Genomic DNA, 20,683 nt, shown 5'->3' with positions numbered 1-20,683 from the left:
GAGCGGAACGTAAACAGTCCTGATGTTCGGTCGACTTGGTTGGTGGTTAGGGTTCCCCTTAAATGGTCCCTCCTGTAGACATGTTTCACGTGAACTGCGTGTGTGCTGTAACTCACCATACGAGGAGGGTGTTGACTTGGTAACGGAAGGAGGCGATGATTTCAACATCCCGTGAGTGCAGAGGGCCGTCCTGTCTTGCTCAGTGTGAAGGAGGCCCCGGTGGTTTCCCAGACGCTCGGTTCCACACCCACTGGCACCAGGTGGGCACCGTGGTCACTGTCTCAGGATGAGGTACTTGGACTTCAAGGATTCGAAGCAAGACGCAAAGACGACACGTATACGACTTTTATTTTAATATTGAATATGTCACAGGATTTAATGACCAAATTAGTCATTTACATTTTCCAAAGATATCTAAATATAAAATTGCTGAAAATTCAAATACAGATAGCAAGCTACAAATAGTATTTGTTTTTGTTTCTGGGGGGTGGAAGACATTAGAAAAGGCTGCTTCTGTTGGCTGAACAAAGCTCAGAAGGAAAGAGGAATTCATTAAAATGACCCCTGTGCAAAGAAACACACTTGACTTTGAGATGCTGTTTGGTCACATCTCTTGCTGGACAATTTAAAAAAGTGTTTGAAAGGCAGGTCCTCAATGCAACACCTGGTCCCTGAGCCTGGGGTCGGTGCGGGAGGACGTTGCCTGGGAGGACCCGGAGGGGGTGAAGACCGCAGAGGCATCGGTGTGGCCAGGCGGCCGTGCCTCCTGCCCTGGAGCAGGCTTCCCTGGGCCCGTCTGCTCACTGCTCTCCGATGTGGGGGAGAGCAGCAGCTCCCAGCCTGGCTGTGAGGACAGGGAGGAAGGGACCGAGGCCTCCCAGGCGGAGAAGCGCCAGGAAAACCCACAGGCAGGCCTATCGCTAGTTGAAATGGACACTTGCTACTTAAGGATGGAGACCACTCCTGGCGGGAGCCGGGCACAACCTGCAGACCAGCCCCCCCTCCCCCGGCTCCCCCTGAGGTCGGAGGTGCTGGGCTGAGCTGGGGGAGAGGCTGCTGAGGGGAAATGGCGCCGCCTCGGATACACACCCCTAGGTCCCCTTCCTGACCTTAGTGAGAGACTGTCCTCAGAGCATTGCGTTCATTTAAACAAATGGCAGAGTTAAAACTATTGACTAAGCCCTAAACATTTCTTCTGAGAAATCGAGCCACGGCTTTTCCAATCTGCCTGTTCAATATGGGAACAGATTTTAAAGCGAATAACATAATCAATCCTCTGCCCCAAAGAATGGTCCGTCATACCAACCGTAAGAAAGAGGACACCTGTTTATTAAAAGGAAAAAGAAATGTACATTTTTGTTCTTCAAGAAATTTGATCAAGTTGTAAGGAAACGTGTGGGCATGGCTATGTACATCTCGGCGGGCGGGCGGGCGGGCAGCGAGGGGCTGGGCAGCGGTGGCTCCTCTCGCTCGCCGGCCTGGGCACTGCTACTTAAAGCCGCTGCTACTCAGGCAGCCCGTGGAAATGTCCCAGCCCCGTCCTAAGGTGCCAGCCCTGCCCCAGGAGCCCCCCAGCCCTGCCCTGAGGACTGCAGGACAGGTGGGCACTGGCCAGCTGGCCCTGGCCCAGCTCTGAGCTCCGGAGCAGATTGAGGCTGGAGGCCATTGTCACTGCTGCCCTGATTTCTTCTCCTTCTGGAAGCTGAAGCTTGTGCGTCTGTTCAGTTTTCTTTGTTTTTGAGCAAAATAGTCAGCCCGGGCAGTGCTTGCTCGTGACTCCAGGATGTAGTTGACCTGGAAGCAAGAGGACACAGCCCGTCACACGCAGCAGCCACCCGCTCGCCCAGGGCGACAAAGGGCATCTGGCGGGTGCCCTCAGGGGCCTCCTGTGCTTGGGGTCCAGGGTCGCAGCAGCCCGGCAGGCTGGGAGACACAGGCTTGGAGAGGACAGTGCTGGCCGGGCCTGCCCGCCAGTCAGCGGAGGCTTTTCCGACCACAGAGCCTGCGTGCTCACACGTGCTGCCTCCCAGAAGGCTGTGCACTGGTTCCTGGCTCGGCTGCTCACCTGCTGTGCAGCCCTGGGCTTGCACATAACTTCCCAGAGCCCCACTTGCCTTGTAAACAGGATGAGAACGTCGTAGGAATGAAAACCAAACCAAATCAAGGCTCTCCATTCAGCTCCTACCCCCCGCCCCCCGCCCCCGCCCGGGCAGGTGCAGAGCTCCCAACGATGGTGCTTCATTTCACACTCACAAGCCCCCAGAGCAAGGGCTCATCTGAGAACAGGAAAGTGAGGCCCAGGGAGGAGGGTGGCACTGACCAGGACCATGCAGGGGGCAGGGCCATGCTGGAGCGGGGCTGAGAACGCCACGGTGAAGTGCCCAGCCGCCGCCTTCCCGGTTACGGCTCGGACAAGGAGCTCGGCCTTCTGCACGCTGCTCTCGGGACCCTTTTATCTCCCCACACGCAGACCCACCACCTGCTGGGGGGCTGACACACATGCAGTCACGGTCGCCAGCATCTGCCAGGCCTGAGCCTGGCCCCATGCCTGGTTCAAGGTCTGTGTCCACTAGCCTGACAGAGTGACAACTGACAGAGAGGAGCACGAAGGAAGGGGTGACTGCTGGGAGGTGCGGCAGGAAGGTCTGCAGGGGGAATGGGAGAGCTGGGGCTGGAGAGAGAACGAGGAGTGTGGGGCTTACAAGGCCAGGGGAGAACCACGGGCATTAGGCACAGCAGAGGACACAGGGAGGGGTGTCCCTGAACTGCAGAGGCTCAGTGCGGTCAAGGTGAGGTGGGGAGGAGCCTGGGAAGGGCAGTGGTGCCGGGAGCAGAGTTGCGCCCAGCGTCGAGGACCAGCCCCTGACTGGGCAGCAGCAGGGCTGGGGTGCTTTTCAAGGATTAAAAAGCCTCGTGAGTGGGAGGCCATCATCAGCCCCAACGCGCAGGTGGGGAAGCCGAGGCGCGGAGCAGTAATGACACTGCCTCAAGGTCACGAAGCCAGCGTCTGGGCCAGGATCTGGGGTGGGGTGAGTGCCAGGCCCTCGACTGATAGACCTTCCGGTTCTCCAGGCCCCACCTCTTCAGAGGCACCCCCTCCCCCTCACGCCCTGACACCACTCCTCCCACCGCCCCCAGCTCCTCCGGCTGGAGCTCTTTGTGAGCAAACACCATTTCTCTTCACTCTCAAATATATAAAGTTATGACCAGAAACCCGAGTACTTTTGGGTACAGAAACCAGCCACCACCTGTTGATTCTCCACTGAGGGCCCGTGTCCTCCACCCAGAGCGGGGAGGCGGCGAGGGACGGCACACCTCACAGGGGCCGAGGCTCCGACACTGTTCCCTCCAAACTTTCTGCTCTGATAGTCGCCAGCAGCAGGCATTAAAGGCTGGTGTGTGCGTACAGAAGGCCGGACATGCTTGGCCCACTGCCTCGCCAAGTTACCAGCTGAGAGCAATAAATCATGAGGCCGCAGGGCCGGCTGACGATCGGGACACTCCAGACAGTGTGTGGAAATAAGGTTTTATCATTCTTAATGAGAGCAATCTTTGCATTCTATCGTTTGCACACTCAGCCAACCTAGTGTTTTCAGTGTGTCTTTGGCACATGCAACTTGACAAAAGCATTTCAAGATGATCCTTAAGTAGCCAACTATTTCCTAAATTTGTTATCTTCAGTGCTTTGTGATAATCACATAGATAATTTTAATGGAAGATTAATGTAATAATCAGAAGATAAAAACGCCCTTTGGTCTGCCATTAGCTGGTTAATATGCTGTGGCTTAAAACTTGCACAATTTTATGCACTATAGAGTGTTTCACTTTCAATGCATTTTACAGCTCGAGGCATAAAAATATAGGGAGTTTTCATGGCCAATAAAGCCACAGCCTCCATCACTCGATCATGAGAAGAACCCGATTTGAAGAGACCAATGATTCCTCTGAGATTCATCTGGGAGCCTGCAGAACCAGGGACCACACGCGGCTTAGCGCAATTATATCCCCGGCTGGGAAGGTGGGCTCAGGAGCGCCTCAGCCTGCATCCAGCCGACGCTCCGCCCTCTGCGCTCTGTGGCCCCGGGCCTCCATCTCCTCATCTATAAAATGGGGATAAATAGCGTCCACACTGCAGAGCAGTTGTGAAGGCTGAACGAGAGCGTGCGTATGCAGTTGCTGCTCAGTAAATGGGAGATATTAATGTTTCTGCACAGGGAAAAACACAGTAAGAAAAAATAACTGGATGGAGAGCTGCCTGTTCATCAGAGTTTCTTTGACATCAGCCTCTGGCCCTTGTTTCCTCCTTCAGTTTCAGTCGAAAGCGCTCATTTTATGCAAAACACCTGGATTCTAGAACCACCACAGGGATTACTCGGGCCTAAGACTGAGCCCTGAAGAGCCTCTGATGGAAACATTTCTGCCAAATGACTGGACAGGGCCGGGGCCGCAGTCGGTGGGTGCTGACACGAAGCTCACGCAGACCCCGTGGGGACGGCCATAAGGCTAAGTATTCAAATGGCTATAAAAGTCAGAGAAGGGAAGAGTGAAATGTAATCTTTCGCCAGGACCGTGGCCCTTAGCTCTCGAACTGATCAGGCCTGAGCACGCGTGACTCTCCCCGAGTCTCGTGCAGGAGGCAGTATTTCTGCAAACAATTGATATGAAAGCAGACATTTCAGGGGCGGCGACGGGCCTCGGGGATCCTGCAGGAAAGCATCTGCTTCGGGAGCATTTGGTCCTGTGAGATGATTTCTCTGCACTTGCTCTTCCACGGTCTCATACTGAAGTCATAAACCTGTGTTTCTGTCATCAATCTGCTGTTGTGAAAATTATTTGATGTCAAACACAGGATTATAATTTTACTAGAATCCTTCTCAAGTCTTGAATATTTTAATGCTGGCTATAAAAAAAGCCCAGCCCTGACAGGGTAATGGAATATTTCGTTACCTAGGCCCTGAGTACTCTGCACAAGTTCCCTATGCCGTCTGGTGACGATATGGCAAGTAACTCTTAGCTCGCTGGTTCTAAGCATCCGGCAGGCGCTGTCCCCTCGGCCTGGGCCCGGGTGGGGTGAGGGGGGAGCTGTGATCCAGGTGGTCCATGAACCTGCTGGCCTTCCCCTCAACTGACAGTCTGACTCTGTCTCCGCTCCTGACTGTCCCTCCCCCACCCCCCAAGAGCAGCATCTTTCTAATCCTCTCTACCACTTGTGGAAACCTTGCGGCCACGAGGACTTTGCCTCAGCATCTTTCTGTAAAACAATTCCATTTCGTTGAAATCCCCCACTCAGATCCCTAAGTCTGCACACTCTGGGGGTTCAGGAGCACAAGGTCTGGAACGTGGGGTCCGGTTCTGGCTCTGCCAGCCATGGCCCTGGGTAAGTGCCTTTCTTCCTGAGCCCCTTCACCTCGAGTGTGGGAACCTCAGGCATCGCTGCCCATGGAGCTGTGACGGTTCCATGGGACGGCGCGTGAGTGCTTGGCCTGGCACCGCACCGCGCGGGCCCTGGTGGATCTTTGCTGCTTTTGATTGTTATTACTTGATGATTCCACTCTCAGGAAGAGAATGAGTAACCATCTCACTGGGTTTATCGCATCTCATTGGATTTGTGTTCTCACAGGCCTGTGTGGTGTGGGGCAGTGCAGCTGCCATGACCCCACTTAACAGGCAGGGAAACTGAGGCGCCCAGAGGCAATGCATCTCACAACTTGGAGCCCCTCTGGCTTTAAGACCTGCTCTGTCAAAGCAACTCTTTTTCCTCTATCTGGTCAACTACACATGAATCCGTTTGAGGAAAGGATTCTGTCTGGAAGTCTGAGAACCACTAGTCCAGGGCTACTGGAGTAGCGCCCAGGGCAGCAGCCTGCAGCACCTGGGAGCCTCTTAGAAACACTCACCTCAGGCCCTCCCCCGGCTCCTGAACCAACAAGACCCTGGGGCAGCCTTTCCCAGTCCAACCCGCTTTGGGAGGTTATGTGTGGCCTGCCCCTCCCCCCTTCCTCTGCTCCACACAGGCCTGGTGCAGCCTCCCAGCCACGCTGTGCGGGCCCCGCCCCACTGCTCCTCATAGGCTGCTGATAGTTTCAATGTGTAATGTCCGTGTCCTCGACAGAGGAAGAGCTCTGAGGGCAGGGGCTGCGTCGACCCCGCAGCACCTCAAGCACTGGCCTGGCTCGCCCAGGTGCTCAGCGAGCAGTGTTGAGCGGTGGTGACATCCAATGCTAGCATCGAGTTAGGTGTGTTTTGAACAGGTTGCTAGAATTACCTTGGGTACAGTAAGGTGTCTTCAAATAATAACTGTTTCCTCAGAGTCTGCTCCAGGAGCCTCAAGGGGCTTCTGGCAATGGATGGAAGGAAAGAAATGGTGCCTAAGAAGGATAAATAAGTACATGAAGAATCAGGATTTCTGGGGGGCTAGGAGGAAGCTGAGGGGCGTCCTGCTTTGGCTGAGTGGGTACAGGACAGCTGAACTGCGGTGCGTGCGTGGACTGAGGGGGTGAAGGACATGCTGCCAGGTCTGAGAACCACCCAGCAGAAGCCAACCCAGCACAGCTAGTGCTGTGGCCGGGAACACTCACCTTGAGCATGATTTCATTGACGGTAGCAGCGTCAGATTCGAAGTAGAGGTGTTTATAGTCATGATTGCTTAGATACGTGAGTTTAAATATTGCGTGACCTGGAGAGAGAAAAAACAGTGTTGAGGGGTTACCTCCAGGGGAGACCCCACTGATTTCCCCATCATTCCAGATCAAGTGAGAGCGAGTGGAGGCTGTGTGGCAACTACTCTTGACAGTAGTTCATTTTTCTCATTACAGGCCGCGGAGAAACGGACAGTAAAAAAATAAAAATATCAAGTCAAACAGCTAGTGAGATCCTTTTCACTCTGGAGTGTGTTCAGGGCAACATCACATTAGGAAGGCGTAACAGAACCTCTTGCACACAATAATTTCATGGAAAAGGTGGTATTTTTTGAGGTAGAAGGCCAATTACCTCCAAATTATTACTCTAAAAATAACTGTGCTTGAAGTAAAATAAATGAGCAACAGGAAGGAGAAAGGCTGATAGTAATGCCATTATGAGCCTTCTCCATGGCCCTGGCTCCTGCTGGGAGGGGAGCCGTGAGCTTGTGACCCTGCAAGGAAGTAGCTCCCATGGCCTCAGCCATTTCTCCCTGGAAGGATGTGTGGCCCGGGGGGCAGACAGGGGGAGGGCTGCTCTCGACACGGCCAAAGCAGACCGACTGCAGGGGTCCGAACCTCTGAACTGCCCCAGATCCAAGTTCTCACACCCCTTCCCCATCACCTGCAGAATAACCATGCCATTTCTGAGACTGCCTCCTGGTTTAGCCTCCTCTCATGTCACTGCCCTCACATGCCATAGGCCAGCCCACTGCACACCCCACCTGCCCAGGCCTGGGGTCTCTCGGTGACCCATGTGGAGAAAGCCTGCCATCCTGAGGGACTTGGCTTAACTGGTACCTCCTTGAGCAAGGTTCCATAGCCACTGTTCTAGGCACACTTCCCACGTGACTCCCACACCGTACGTACTGTCGCCCGCAGCCCTGTCTGCACTCCCCGTGCCTGTACTTTGGGGCACACGTGCCAATCAAATTACCTCCTCTAACCTGAGACATAGATGCCAGCCCGCTCAGTCCAATGGGAAGCTGTCCCTGCCCCATCAGCACACGCTGTCCTGGGGTCCTGGGAGACCCCTGTGGCCTCCCTTAAGGAGAAAGTCCCTTTTCCTGAGGCTAGTTTGAAACATCTGACATCGAGGCCTCCGAAGCAGCCTTGCCCAGTCTGCTGCAGACTCCGTGCTGATAGGACTCGAATTCAGCATCTCCTTCTATTAGGCCTTCTCATCCGTTGTCCTTTTAATTGAAACAGCGCTGGTCATAGTTATTAATTAATAATATATCACCCATATTACCGTAAGTTCACCTCTTTCCCGGAGAAATTTTCTTGGGGACTTTATTTACAGTAGGTAATTCTTCAGATCTCCAAAAATAAACTGATATATGTTGCACATATGTGGCCAGAAAAGTTGAGCTGCTGGAAACATCATGATATACTAATTGCGACTATAAATTCTCTATGGAAAAAATTAGCTAATAATTTCTGAAAAACCTCACTTTCAGTCACTTGACAAATTTAGCCTGATTCTAAATGGTGGCACTAAATTGTCAGAATTCTTAGCCGGAAGCTAATCATTCTGTTCACACTAAGTTCCTTGTTTCTGGTCAGAAAGTGGACCTCCTATGGATGTAGCTGCACGCACGCGTGGGCGCTCCTGGATCTTCACAGGCCCGCCTGGGACAAGAGTCTTGGTCATATCGCCGAGGCAGAACAGTGCGGCCACCTCTGCTGGCCATGCTGTGAGCAAGCAGTACCGTCTATGAAGGGCACAGGCTGTGAAGGACAAACAGACACCCCTCTGGGAGGCCTTGCTGCCGACACCTGGCCATGGCAGGCACAGACTCCAGGGCCTGGGGCTACAGTGACCAGCAGGTCTCAGGGAGGCCGGCAGACCCGGAGCTTCGGGGTTCACTGACCACTCTGATAAGCGATCTCACGGACTGTCTACACCACCTGCTCCCACTCGTCACTGACAAAGCCAAACCTCAAGCTGCCAGAGCAGGTTTCACCTGAATGACTGAGACACCGCGACAAACCCACCCCGACTCTGGTCAGAGCTAGATCTACACACGGCACATGTGGTGTGCAGTCTGCACGGGCCTGGGAGGCGCTGATGGAAGGAAGCCCTGACACCGTCTCCATGTGAGCTCAGAGGGGAGGCCCGAGGTTCGCCTGCCTGACAGTCACATGAAAAAACAAAAGAAATCATCGTAAATCAGGCCTCCTGAAAGGCTGCCCACAGAGGCCCGGAGAGCACCAACATACCACCTCCTGTTTTTGCTGTGTGTCCCTGGCCTGTCCCCAGTGCTCACTCCCGAGCCCCTAGGGAAAGTGAGGTGGACAGGAATGATGCGTCCCACCCCCACCAGCTCTCCGAAGCCTCTGACTTATCTGCCTTCCCAGTGAAAGCATTCATGTGGCTGCGAGAACGGAGACGTCACCTGGGGTGCTTGTGTTTGAATTTCAATGAAGCAGCCCCATGGTGGCTATCACAGAGCCACCGCTTAGTGACTGGGTGAAGGTGTGGTGGGACCCCAAGCAGAGGCTGCCCCTTGCCCCGTGGGGGGCATTTCGAGGGAGAGCTCCAGTACACAAGCTCAGGCTCACATCACAGCCATGTTTGTGACACACCAGTCGACTCACTCCAGGGATCTCGGTTTTGCTTGGGGCCAGAAGGGCAGTTTTACTGGGTTCAGGCCCTGCCAGGGACACGAGCTAGTACAAGGGTCTGCTGTGGAGACACAGGGCGGAGGCAGCTGGCCTGGTGGGGGTCAGCTGGGTAAAGGTGGGGGTGGAAAAGGGTGAGGGAGGAGTGTGGATGAATGTACAGGGGCAGGAGGCAGCAGACAGGATCGTGTATAGCAGCCAGCCAGGTGACTCAGGGCAGGTACCAAGGGCTGGGGATGCCAGATTCACCAGCCGAGGAAAGCACTAGTGGGTTGGTTGTAAGATGGGCAATGAAGTAAATGGTCAAATTGTGCTTCTGGATGTTCACCCTCGCTCCCCAGGACCTGGAGACAGGGGGAACAGTGCCTCGGCCACCAGGTAGGTGTGGATTCGGTTTTGAGCTGAACGGGGTCAGAAAGGATGCTGAGAAAGGGACTGACTTCAGAGCTATGAGAAGGGAACGTTGGCAGGACTTGGGGAGACTTTTATAATAGAACTAGAGGCCCGGTGCACGACATTCATCACTGGGCGGGGGTGTCGCTCAGCCAGGCCTGTGCCCTTTGGGGGATGTCCGAAGCCTGCTCCCCATGGGGAGTGGGCCTAAGCCGGCAGGCGGACATCCCCCGAGGGGTCCTTAGTGCTGCCATAGAGGTGGGAGAGGCTCCCACCACCGCTGCTGCACTCGCCAGCCGTCTGGCTGAGCAGTGCACCCCCTGTGGGAGTGCACTGACCACCAGGGGGCAGCTCCTGCATTGAGCATCTGTCCCCTGGTGGTCAGTGTGTGTCATAGCGACCGTTGTCCCACCGTTTAGTTGATTTGCATATTAGCCTTTTATTATATAGGATATCAGTTAATAAGCAGAATTTACACTTGCATAGTGTCACCCAATCTAAAACCTATATATTAAATTATAACAAGTTAATTGATCTCTTGCTGGAAACGAATATATCAATAAACATGAGTAATTTATGCTACATGGTAAATTCCCATCAGAGGTGTCTGAGAAGAAGGAATCACTGGCATTTTGACACCCAATGAACAGAGTAAGAACACAGAACAAGGAAAGTCTTATCAAACACCTATCAGGCTCCTCAAGGCTCCCCTCAGGTAAGGGAGGAAGAAGGGTCAAATGACCCCTCAACTGCAGCCCGCAGGGCACCGGCTCTGGGTGTCAGAGGGAATCAGAGGTGGGCAGGTTACCCTTGAAAATTCAAAGAGCACCAGCAGATTTCATAGGGAGGGGCGAGCCACAGGGGCCAACTGTCTGTAAATATGTCAGCTAAGAAAAAAAATTAAATATCAGTATGACTTAAAAGAAAATGCTAAGCCCTAGCTGGTTTGGCTTCGTGGATAGAGTGTCAGTCTGTGGACTTAATGCTCCTGGGTTCAACTCTGATCAAGGGCACATGCCTGGGTTGAGGGCTCGATCCCCAGTGTGGGGCGTGCAAGCTGCAGCCGATCAATGATTCTCTCTCATCATTGATGTTTCTCTCTCTTCCTTCCTCTCTGAAATCAATACAAGTATATAAAAAAAGAAAATGCTAAGTCTAATATTCCAATTAATTCCAATTATTTTGCCTGGATTGTTAACTTTGTTTGGAAATTGAGGCATGAGGAAAGCCTGGGCTGCTTGGGGGGAAGCATGTGCCCTGGAGTCAGTCATGAAGAAAACCCCACTTGGCTGGTCCCCTCGGGGCTGGCCCCCAGGAGCCAGGCTGGCGGGCAGTGGAGGAGGCGCAGCGTGGTCAGGCACCGCACATGGCGCTTGGACACAGCAGGGACTCAGTGTGTGGTGGCGATCATCTTACAACTGGGTTGGAACTGACATTTGAAGATAAAATCATTATTTTAAAGATTCTGTTTTTAATTGGGCACTGTTTTTAACAGTGCCGTAGGAGTAAGTGCCACGCAATGGGGTATCAAATGTGGTGTCGAGGACCTGGTCACATGCTCAGGGCAGACACTGGAACCGCACCTGCTTCTGAAAACTGAATGAGAGTCTGAGTATGTAAAAATGTATTTATGTTTATGTTTTTTTTCCAAAGGGAAAGAGAAGATGGAATGTAACAGCAGAAACTAATTAGTTGCACAAATGTCAGAAGGGGAGACGGTTGAGCTTTTGTGCTGTAATTTATCTTCTTAAACAAGAGGGTCTGCTGAAAAAACGGGTTCCCTGGTCAACTCAGGGAAGTGGCTGTTCTACAGGGGCTATTACCACACGACGGGACGGCAAGCAAAGAGGGACAGCAGCTGATACTCTCCTGCTAAGAGAAACGCTCCCAGGTTTGCCCTGCAAATGGGCAGGGATGACTGTGTGAAGGGAGGCTCCTTCGAACATAACCTGGCAGCGCACTGACAGGTCAGGGCCGGGGCTTCCCAGTGGAACCTGCAGCCCACCTTTGCCTAAAGCCCTATTGATTTAAAACTGAGAAGTTTTGAAAATATTTATTAGTTCATTAAAGATAATAAACTGTTATAAGTTAACATGAAAATGTATTTTTAATAGGAAAACCCTTATATTTCCCTAAAGTTTAATGAGAATGTGGCATTATTGTATATATTTTGGTTTTGTTAATCTTTAACCGAGGGTATTTTTTTTCCATTGATTTTTAGAGAGAGTGGAAGGGAGGGGGAGAGACAGAGAGAAACATCATGTGAGAGAGACACATCGGTTGGTTGTCTCCCGCATGCACCCAACCAAGGCCAGGATCAAACCTGCAACTGAGGTACATACCCTTGACCGAAATTGAACTCAGGACCCTTCAGTCCTCGGGCTGACACTCTATCCACTGTGCTAAACCAGCTAGGGACATTACTTTATATTTTTGAAATCTCTTTAATATTTGGTTTAACAGAAAACACCTGGATTATCCTATCTGTTTCTGCATTTGAGCATTGTGATATACTGTTTTGGCTGAAGCATATGAAGAAATGCCAGCCTCAGAGAGAGAGAGAGAGATAAGTTTGGAAAGGGAGGTATATTTTAAACTCTTATTTTCAAATATTCCTTTGATGCCACACCAAACTTGATAAATGTTAGTTTCTTAAATATTACTTGTAATATTATTGGAATCTAAAAACCATGTTAATAAACTTGTATTCTGTTGCATTAAAATTTATCGCCGTCGTGCACTTCGAATGCATTTTTACGCTTGCATCATTTTGTAGCATCAGGCAGCAGCCTGGGAAATACTGGTCCACTGGGTTATGCAGGTTTCCAAATGTTGGCACATTTCACTATACAACATGAGAAAATCACATTCATTAATATCATCGCTGACCTCATCAGAAAAGTAAGCAATGAGGAGCCAACCTCACAGTGATGTATACAAGTTTCCCAAACTTCTAATTGTCACCTGAAAGCTTGAATTTCATCACTGGCATCAAAGTGACATCACTTCCTTCATTTTCAAGAAAATGTCTGCTAAATAGTAAAATTTGAATAACCACAACTTGTCACTTGTTCTCTCAATAGCAATGGTGTTCCATGAAATAAATGGCTAGTTCATCTTGTAACTCCGACAATCACACAAGTGCTTTTTCATGGACAAGTTTTCTATTTCCACATGCAGCAAAAGTGCTTATGGTATATCATGACTTTGTTAAGCAAAAAAATGTAGCTGCCCATACATCAGCAAGATGCCTTCACCTATATGAAAAGTACGGTCAGTGCTGCATGCAGCCTCCCAAATTGCGAGAGGGATGTGTCCCCCGAGGGGTCCTAGATTGCGAGAGAGCGCAGGCTGGGCTGAGGGGACCCCCCCCCCCCACTCCCATGCACAAATTTCATGCACCGGGCCTCTAGTTTATTATAAAATTCTAGGATTGTTGATTTTATTCTAGCAACAACTCCATGAGGCAGATATTATTCCCATTTTATAAATGAGGAATCGGGGCTCAAAGAAGTTACATACTTACTCAAAGTTACATATAAATGATAGAGCTTTACATTCTCCCTTCTGCCACTGGCATGAAGCCAAGGCACTTAAACTGCTTTCTTTTTTGATGGAAGAGTATCCCTATCTCTGACTCAGAGTCTATAGGACTTTTAACAAATTTTCAGCCATGCTTGTTTATCTGGTCTTCTTCTAAATGAAATTAAATGCAGAAAATTAGAAGAAGAATGACGTAACTTAATAAAGACAATGGGAAGTGAAAACTGACTAGAGTTGACCAAAAATGAAACAAAGCAAAACTATTAAAAAGCAGTCCGGGAACTCAGCACAGTAGTAGGGAGTGTGCAGCTGTTTTGTGGCAACACAGAGTGTTTTGCAACCCTGAGGACATCAGGATATACCATAAGCACTTTAGCTGCATGTGATGCTACTGCTGAGACTGGTTACAAACAATTGTGACTTCTTTCTTGCTAGTACTCTCTTGCTCTTGGCTTCTTTGGGGAAGCCAGCTGTGTGCCACCTCATGAGCTTCCCTACAGAAAGGCCCAAGTGACAAAGAACTAAGGGAGCTCACAAGGAAATAAACGGCCAGCAATCACTCAGCGAGCTGGGAAGCAGATCCTGCCTGACTGCACCCTGAGATGACTGTGTTCCTGAATGACACCTTGGCTGCAGTCTTGTGAGAGACCCTGAGCCACAGGACCCAGCTAAGCTGTGCTGGATTCCTGATCACAAAACGGCGAGATAATAAATGTTGTTGTTTTAAGCCACCAAGTTTTGGAGCAATTTATTATGCCACAGTAGATAATACACCGACCTTTTAAATGAATATTCCTAATCTGCTACCATCAGTGAATTTTTTGATTCAGGCATTGTATTTCTCAACTCTAGAATTTTCATTTGGTTCTTTTTTAATAGTTTCCATATTTCTTCTTTTTGAGTTCTTGTTTTCCTCTAAACGTTTGAACACATTTATATTACCTATTTTAAAGAACATCAGGTCATTGAATAACATCATTTTGTTCAACACTGTTTCATTAATGTTGATGAGAAAAAAAAATTGATTCCTGGCTTGAGGCCACTGTCTGTGTGGAGTCTGCATGTTCTCCCCATGTCTGCATGGGTTTTCTCCAGGTACACTGCTTTCCTCCCACATCTGAAAGGAAAGCACATTAGGTTCCCTGGTTGTCTGAGTATGGGGCGTGTGAGTGTGCCCTGCAATGGAAGGACATCCTGTCCAGCACTGGTTTCTGCCTCAAGCCCTGAGCTGCTGGGAAAGGATCTGGCCACCTGGAAGCCTGAACTGGAATAAACAGATTGGGAAGTAATTATCTTGTTTTTAGTAACCTTTCTTAAATGTACTAGTATATATAGTTCACATTTACTTCAGTGTTTAACACTAGAAGTATTTTGGGTCTTTAGAAGTTTGGTGATGTTTTTATGAGCAGAAATATGCTTTAGGAACTTAACGTTTGTTTCTATCAACTAGTCTATGGTAAAACTGGTTTCATTATGCATCATTTTGCTTAAAGTTACAGTTTCCAAGAACCTACTGACAACATTAATTGAAGACTTACTGTAATGATCTGCTAATGCTATCATCTCTGCCATTTCTGGCTCTGTTTCTACTGACTGATTTTTCTCCTGGTTACAGGACACATTTTCCTGCTTCTTTGTTTAGTAATTTTTGACTGAATGCTGGACACTATACACATTACATTGTGGGGTGTCTGCATTTTGTTTTCATCCTTTAAAGAATATAGGGCTTAGTTCTGGAAGACAGTTAATTTACTTCTGGATCAGTTTGCTCCTTTCAAGACTCCTTTTAAAGCTGTATTAGGCAAAGACTGAAGCAATCTTTAATACAGGGCTAGTTTAGTCATACTCCTCCGATGTGGCCTTTCTGGAGTCACTACCAAATGCCCAGATGCTCCGCTCTGGTTGGCCAGAACTCAATTTTACAGCACCCCAGTGGTTGTTCTCTGACCAGCCCTGGGAGGTCCCACTCTAGGATGCACAGCTGAGTATACAGACCAAGATTTAAGGGCCTTTTCTATAGCTTTCACTGTAGCTCCCTCCTCCATACTTTATTTTGCAAATTCCAGTTGCTTCAGCCTCCTCCAACTCTGACCTCCGCCTCTGACTCCCCCAGCCTGCCGCACTCTCCTTGGGAAACCCTGGGAGAAAGCTGGAGTGATGGGAGGTCTCACCTCATCCGTTTCCCTTCTCTCAGGGCTCACAGTCCTGTGCTGCCTGTTTTCCAGTCATTTATGATAGAAGGGCTAATCTGTTAGCAGTTAGCCTGTCCTGGAAGTAGCCTACGGGAGTCTTGTAAGCAAAACACATTTTGATTTTAATGAAAGAATGGCTTACTTTTTCCATGCCTATAAGAATAACTTAAAATCTAAGCACTTCATTTATTTATTATGAAAACACAATTTGGAGCTTGGCAGGAGGCAAGGGAAACAGATTTCCCCCATCATTTATCCAGCTGAGAAATCTTTCACATGGAGTTTTTCAGCAGAAAACAGTCCCTGCCTTTACCCTCTTCTCAATTAGGATCTCTTCTGAAGTTAAAATGAAGAAAAAAAGAGTTTGAGGAAATGGTAATACAAATCTAGAAAAATGTGTAAATATGCAAATTTTCCATTATACCCAGATAACGGTTTTGTTATTATGGGTCCATAGGCCCAGGTCAACAATTAAGGGAAAACTTAATAAGGAAAAAGAATGCTTCTCTCAAGGAGGGAAAAAAAGTTGATACCTCAAAAATGTTTTCTATTCTAACAAATATCAATATTCTGTTCAAGGCAAGTAAATTCTTTCTTGTTTATTAATAAGTCCTATGGAAAAATGAGGAAAGTTTATAGGAAATGTAAGAAAACCCACTAGCCAATCCTGATCACAAACACAGACATTCTACATGTTACACGATTAGCAAACATGTTCCCAACAGCCCCCAGGGAGCAACTGTAGCACCTGATAATGAGTATGGGGGGGGGGGGGGGGGGAAGGAATGTTCTTTTATTTTTTTAAACAGTTTTGTTTTATTTTTTTAATATATATTTTTATTGATTTCAGAGAGAAAGGGAGAGGGAGAGAGAGATAGACACATCAATGATGAGAGAGAATCATCAATCAGCTGCCTCCTGCACACTCCCACTGGGGATCGAGCCTGCAACCCGGGCATGTCCCCTTGACCGAATTGAACCTCGGACCCTTCAGTCCGCCGGCCAACGCTCTGTCCACTGAGCCAAACCAGCCAGGGCCGGGAGGTGTTCTTATCATCTGTGTGGGGCTCAGAGAAGAATCTCCCGCCTCCTAAATTCAGAGTGCCGACCTTCCAGAGACGACACACTGTGCCAAACACTCTTCTCCAGGAATTAGAGACAAGCACACTGGTCGCATCTATCACATGCTGAGGGCAAATAGCAAGAGCTGGTTCAGAACAAGGGGCTGGGTTTGCCTTTTCACGATAACCTCGAGACGTTCTCCATTGTGCCTCCCTATTTCTTTGTTGAAGAGCCCCCCTTGCTCTTGCACAATCCCAAGTTCCAGAAGCAACTTCTAAACGCTCAAAATGCCCAGGCTGAGTTAAGAGCCATCGAGCACTGACTGTAGCCCCTGGGCAGAAGCTGCTGAATTTCTGGAGGAAGCAGCTGGGAGCACACACAGGCATGCCTAGTGCAAACGTCAGGTGTCAGTTAACGAACAGGTCAGTCAACCGGACACATGCTGGGTTGACTCCCACGAGCCAAGTTTACAGGGGCCTGGACAATGTTATCCAGCCCCAGAGAAATGTCCCCTGAAGCACAGGTTGCAGCTTGAGGTTACTGGAAACCAAACTGAGTCAAAAAACTGCAGAATGCAGCCTGGCATTAGATGATGCAAGTTGGCCCCAAGCTTATAGGTTTCCTCCACCTTTATCCTGTGGCACACTCCAGGCCTTTTCCTTCCAAACACTTGGAAAAATTGAGGTGGCCTCCCCGGTTGCCTAAACCCATCTCCCAGCAGCTCCCTTGTTTTGGAAGAAGATGATAAATAAATCAAAATGCACTAAGCAGCACTTCCACCGGCACTCGCCTCCTTCACTGAACGTGCACCTCATCAATCACACTATTGTCTGCTTGAAAGGCGAGCCTTGTAAATGTCATATCCACTCAGGCCCAAGGAGAGGCGCATCCACATGCAGCAAGGAGTTTTAATTGGGGAGTGTAATTAAACTAAAAAACCCCAGCAGACTCCCTTTGACAGGATAGATGAAGACCCTTTTTAATAGGGCTCGGAAACATATCTGTTAAAAGGATGAGGCACTGCCTGCTCCTGATTGTGCTCCAGAGTACTTTTATGAAAAGGCAATTCAATAACTGGGGCATTTAATATGTTCGTGTCCATTGTGCTCTGTAATCGAGCAGTACTTACCGTACTTGATCTGGAACTTAGGAAGTAAGTCCTTGTCGGAGAGTAACAACACAACATAGCTTGTCCACCTAATGTTAGAAGTGCCGGGATGTCCTGGGAACCGACAGAGCCTGAGGCTGGGCTGCAGGTCCAGGTGAGTAGAAATGCAAGTGCCCTACTTACTGGGGCCCACAGTTTGCCGCCACGTGCACGTGCATGGCCATGGCCAGCCACCCACCCACCTCAGGTGCAGCTCTGATATTCAGCGCTGGCCAACATCACCCTCATTTCCCTTTTATGTATTCTCCTGAGAATTTAAATATGACAAAATTCCTGGGTACCTCCTCCTTTGGGAACAGGAATACCTGTCACATTGGTGTGTGTGTGCGCATGTATTTTCTCTGCTAGAACTACTCTTGTCAAATAGGGAGAAAAGGAATCAAGTGGTCAGAAAATTCAGTGCACGGGCTAGGGTGTACCCAAGTCAATTTCAGTAACAAAACCTGAGTCCTTCTGCCAACTCTTTGCTGGGAGAGGGGGTGGGGGATGTGCGCGCGCGCGCGCGCGCGCGCGCGCACACACACACACACACACACACACTCTAGTGGCCTGCAGCTCCACAAGCAAGATAACAGAATTAGCAAGAACACAGGGCTGTCTTATATGCAGAACATGACAATCCCCTTCAGATGGAATGCTAGTGTCCCAAGGTCAAGGTTAGGGAACCCAGCATCTGGGTAGATCAAGGGAACCTCTGAGCTGGGGCTCAGGTGGGGGTACACAGGAAAGATTTCAGACTTCCTCATCTATAGTTTTCTAAAAACAGACACTTAGCTTAATTTGCAAAAACCTTAAAGCCAGCTTGCCTGGCCCCTCAGACTGATTTTTCTTTTTTTAAGGATGGTGGTGAAAGGCTTGTTTGATGACTGCTTTTACTCCCCGATAAAGCCTCCTTGGAGCTCTGCAAACCTTTGAACACTCTTAATACTGGTTTTTTTTTTTTTTTTCACTATGAGTTGATGAATCCATTAAGGACATATAAGTGAATGCTTATAATCTATGAAAACTGGATGCCGAATTAAAAGATCAAATATCTTTAGGCTTAAATGAAAACTACATAAAAGCATTTCAGCCATCAATTTGGCTATCACTTCTCGCCAGTATGAATTCTGCTGGAAAAGCTATTTTCGTGCAGATGTGGAATTCAATGGGAAAGACTGACTCGTGTACCAACATCAATCAAAATGTCGACTTCCCTGGCAGCTCTCAACAGTAAGGCAGGTTCAAAGGTCACAGGATAAAGAAAAAGCCAAGCTCTGGTTCAGCTCTAATATCTCCTCGATAGAAGTCTTGCGAAAGTAGCCCCTTCTGTATTAGCCTTGCTTTCATTAATCTTCTTGCCATCTTCTTTAACTAGTCATGCAGAACCGCTCGATAGCGAGACGTATAATGGGGAAGGCCCTGTGCCTATTACCGCGTTAACATTCTCTTAAGCCCCAGTGCAACAATGGGACAGGAAGGCACAGGAAATCTGCAACTGCAGGGTGCAGTGCAGGCAATTCAATTACAGCCCGGCTTACCTATGTAATTCTGACCTATAAAACACAAGAGGCCTTTGTGTAGAACTGGTTTGGCTATTAAGGTTCCTGAAGATCACAACAATGCTGATCTTTTCTATTTAAGCTAAATCAATGTGGACAAATCATTATTCAGGAGCTTTAATTTAATTAGTAAATTAAATACACTACTTTACAGATCTTGTCAAGTACTTATGAAAAGAAAGATTCATTTAAGCAGGAGGTCACCAATAAGCCCAGCTCATTTAACTCACAACCTTAACTGAATCTCATTGCAAATATTCCGCAGATTCTATTCACGAGGGGGGCTTACCAGTCTCCCACAGTTGTGTTAACTCAATCCCAGAGTTCCTACCCTGTAGCCAAACAGTATTTTGGACAAAAACAAACCAATAAACAAACAAACCCCAAACCAATAATCCCCCACCAACATAACCAGCATCAGCAGAATCAGATTTCCTTTAAATTATACTATTGCAAGAGAATGTAATCAGGTTACCTCTATTATGTTGCTTCCTTAAGATTTTATATTATCTATATTTAATTGAGATACAGAGCTCTTTTCAGCTATACAGACGACAGCTACTTTATTAAGGTTTAAATCCAATTTCTTAATGACAGGCTGCTTCCTTTAAAGACTGAACCTGCACAACCTTTTTATGAGAAAAGCAGACCTGGCCTGGCCTCGCCTGGTACTTTGTTTGAATACAGCTGAGGGTCTCAGATGGGCGCTAGTTTCACAGGAAGGTAGGTCCCTTGCCTTTGTTTCAGTGTTGGAATTTGAGGGAGCACTTAAAGAGAGAGCCTATTGTATCCAAAGCCTAGGCGAGACCTGTGTGACAATGGAGAGTTATTTCTCTCAGATCCTTTAACCATGGTAGCTTCTGATATGGAAACATTCTCCTTTCCTAGGTGCCACACACATCTTTGTTCAGTTAAAATTAATCCATCTCTTAGAGGTTTGTGACATCCTTCAAAAGAGCAAAAGATATCCTTATGAGTGGCAAACTCAGACTGAGAAATCACTGATGTAAATAACAATGGCAGCATATGCTATTTTTTTTTTTTAAGTCTAGGAAGGCGGACATTATTCTTAATTTCTGCACTTCTGAGACCCAGATTTCCACAACTAAGTCTTTTAAGAGTTCATGTTTACATGTGCAATTTCTAAAAAGGTGTGTATCCATTCAGTTATTCAGTTCCAGGGACAGCGCACCAAACCTTCCCTCGGAGAGCATGACCTGAGGTAGAAGTCAGGTGGGGAAAGAGCCTCAGAGCTGCTCTTTATGGAGCCTGGCTCCAGAGCCTGGTCCCTCTGGCCCACAATGGACGTAATTATGCGTTTCACTGCAGGCGCTCTAATGCTCAGTCCCTCTGCCAACTCAGCTGTTCACACACTTTCTGGATATGGCATCCATTAAACTTGAGTTGTGTTCCTTATGACGACCAAATTAATGGTTTGACAGCAGCTTTCTCAATAAACACTGCAAACTGGCCATATTTGAA

General features: G+C 48.6%; 1 protein-coding gene across 8 annotated transcripts in view; it reads right to left on the bottom strand.

Annotated features, from left to right (window-relative positions):
* Window positions 1-1,312: 1,312 nt before the first annotated feature.
* The window catches only part of MAPKAP1 (MAPK associated protein 1), a 185,813-nt gene continuing 166,442 nt past the window's right edge, over window positions 1,313-20,683 (bottom strand). For all 8 annotated transcript variants that reach the window (XM_070430662.1, XM_070430668.1, XM_070430670.1 and 5 more), the window contains 2 exons: window positions 6,579-6,676; window positions 1,313-1,794 (listed from right to left, as the gene is read on the bottom strand). In XM_070430662.1, the coding sequence (XP_070286763.1) occupies window positions 1,669-1,794; window positions 6,579-6,676 (224 nt within the window). In that variant the 3' untranslated portion in view covers window positions 1,313-1,668. The remainder of the gene's footprint in view (window positions 1,795-6,578; window positions 6,677-20,683) is intronic.

The sequence above is a fragment of the Myotis yumanensis genome, unplaced genomic scaffold, assembly GCF_028538775.1.
Source record: "Myotis yumanensis isolate MYYU_CA2020_CCGP unplaced genomic scaffold, mMyoYum1.0.hap1 SCAF_12, whole genome shotgun sequence".
Classification (NCBI taxonomy): Eukaryota; Metazoa; Chordata; class Mammalia; order Chiroptera; family Vespertilionidae; genus Myotis; species Myotis yumanensis.
This window is presented reverse-complemented; position numbering and strand designations above follow the sequence as displayed.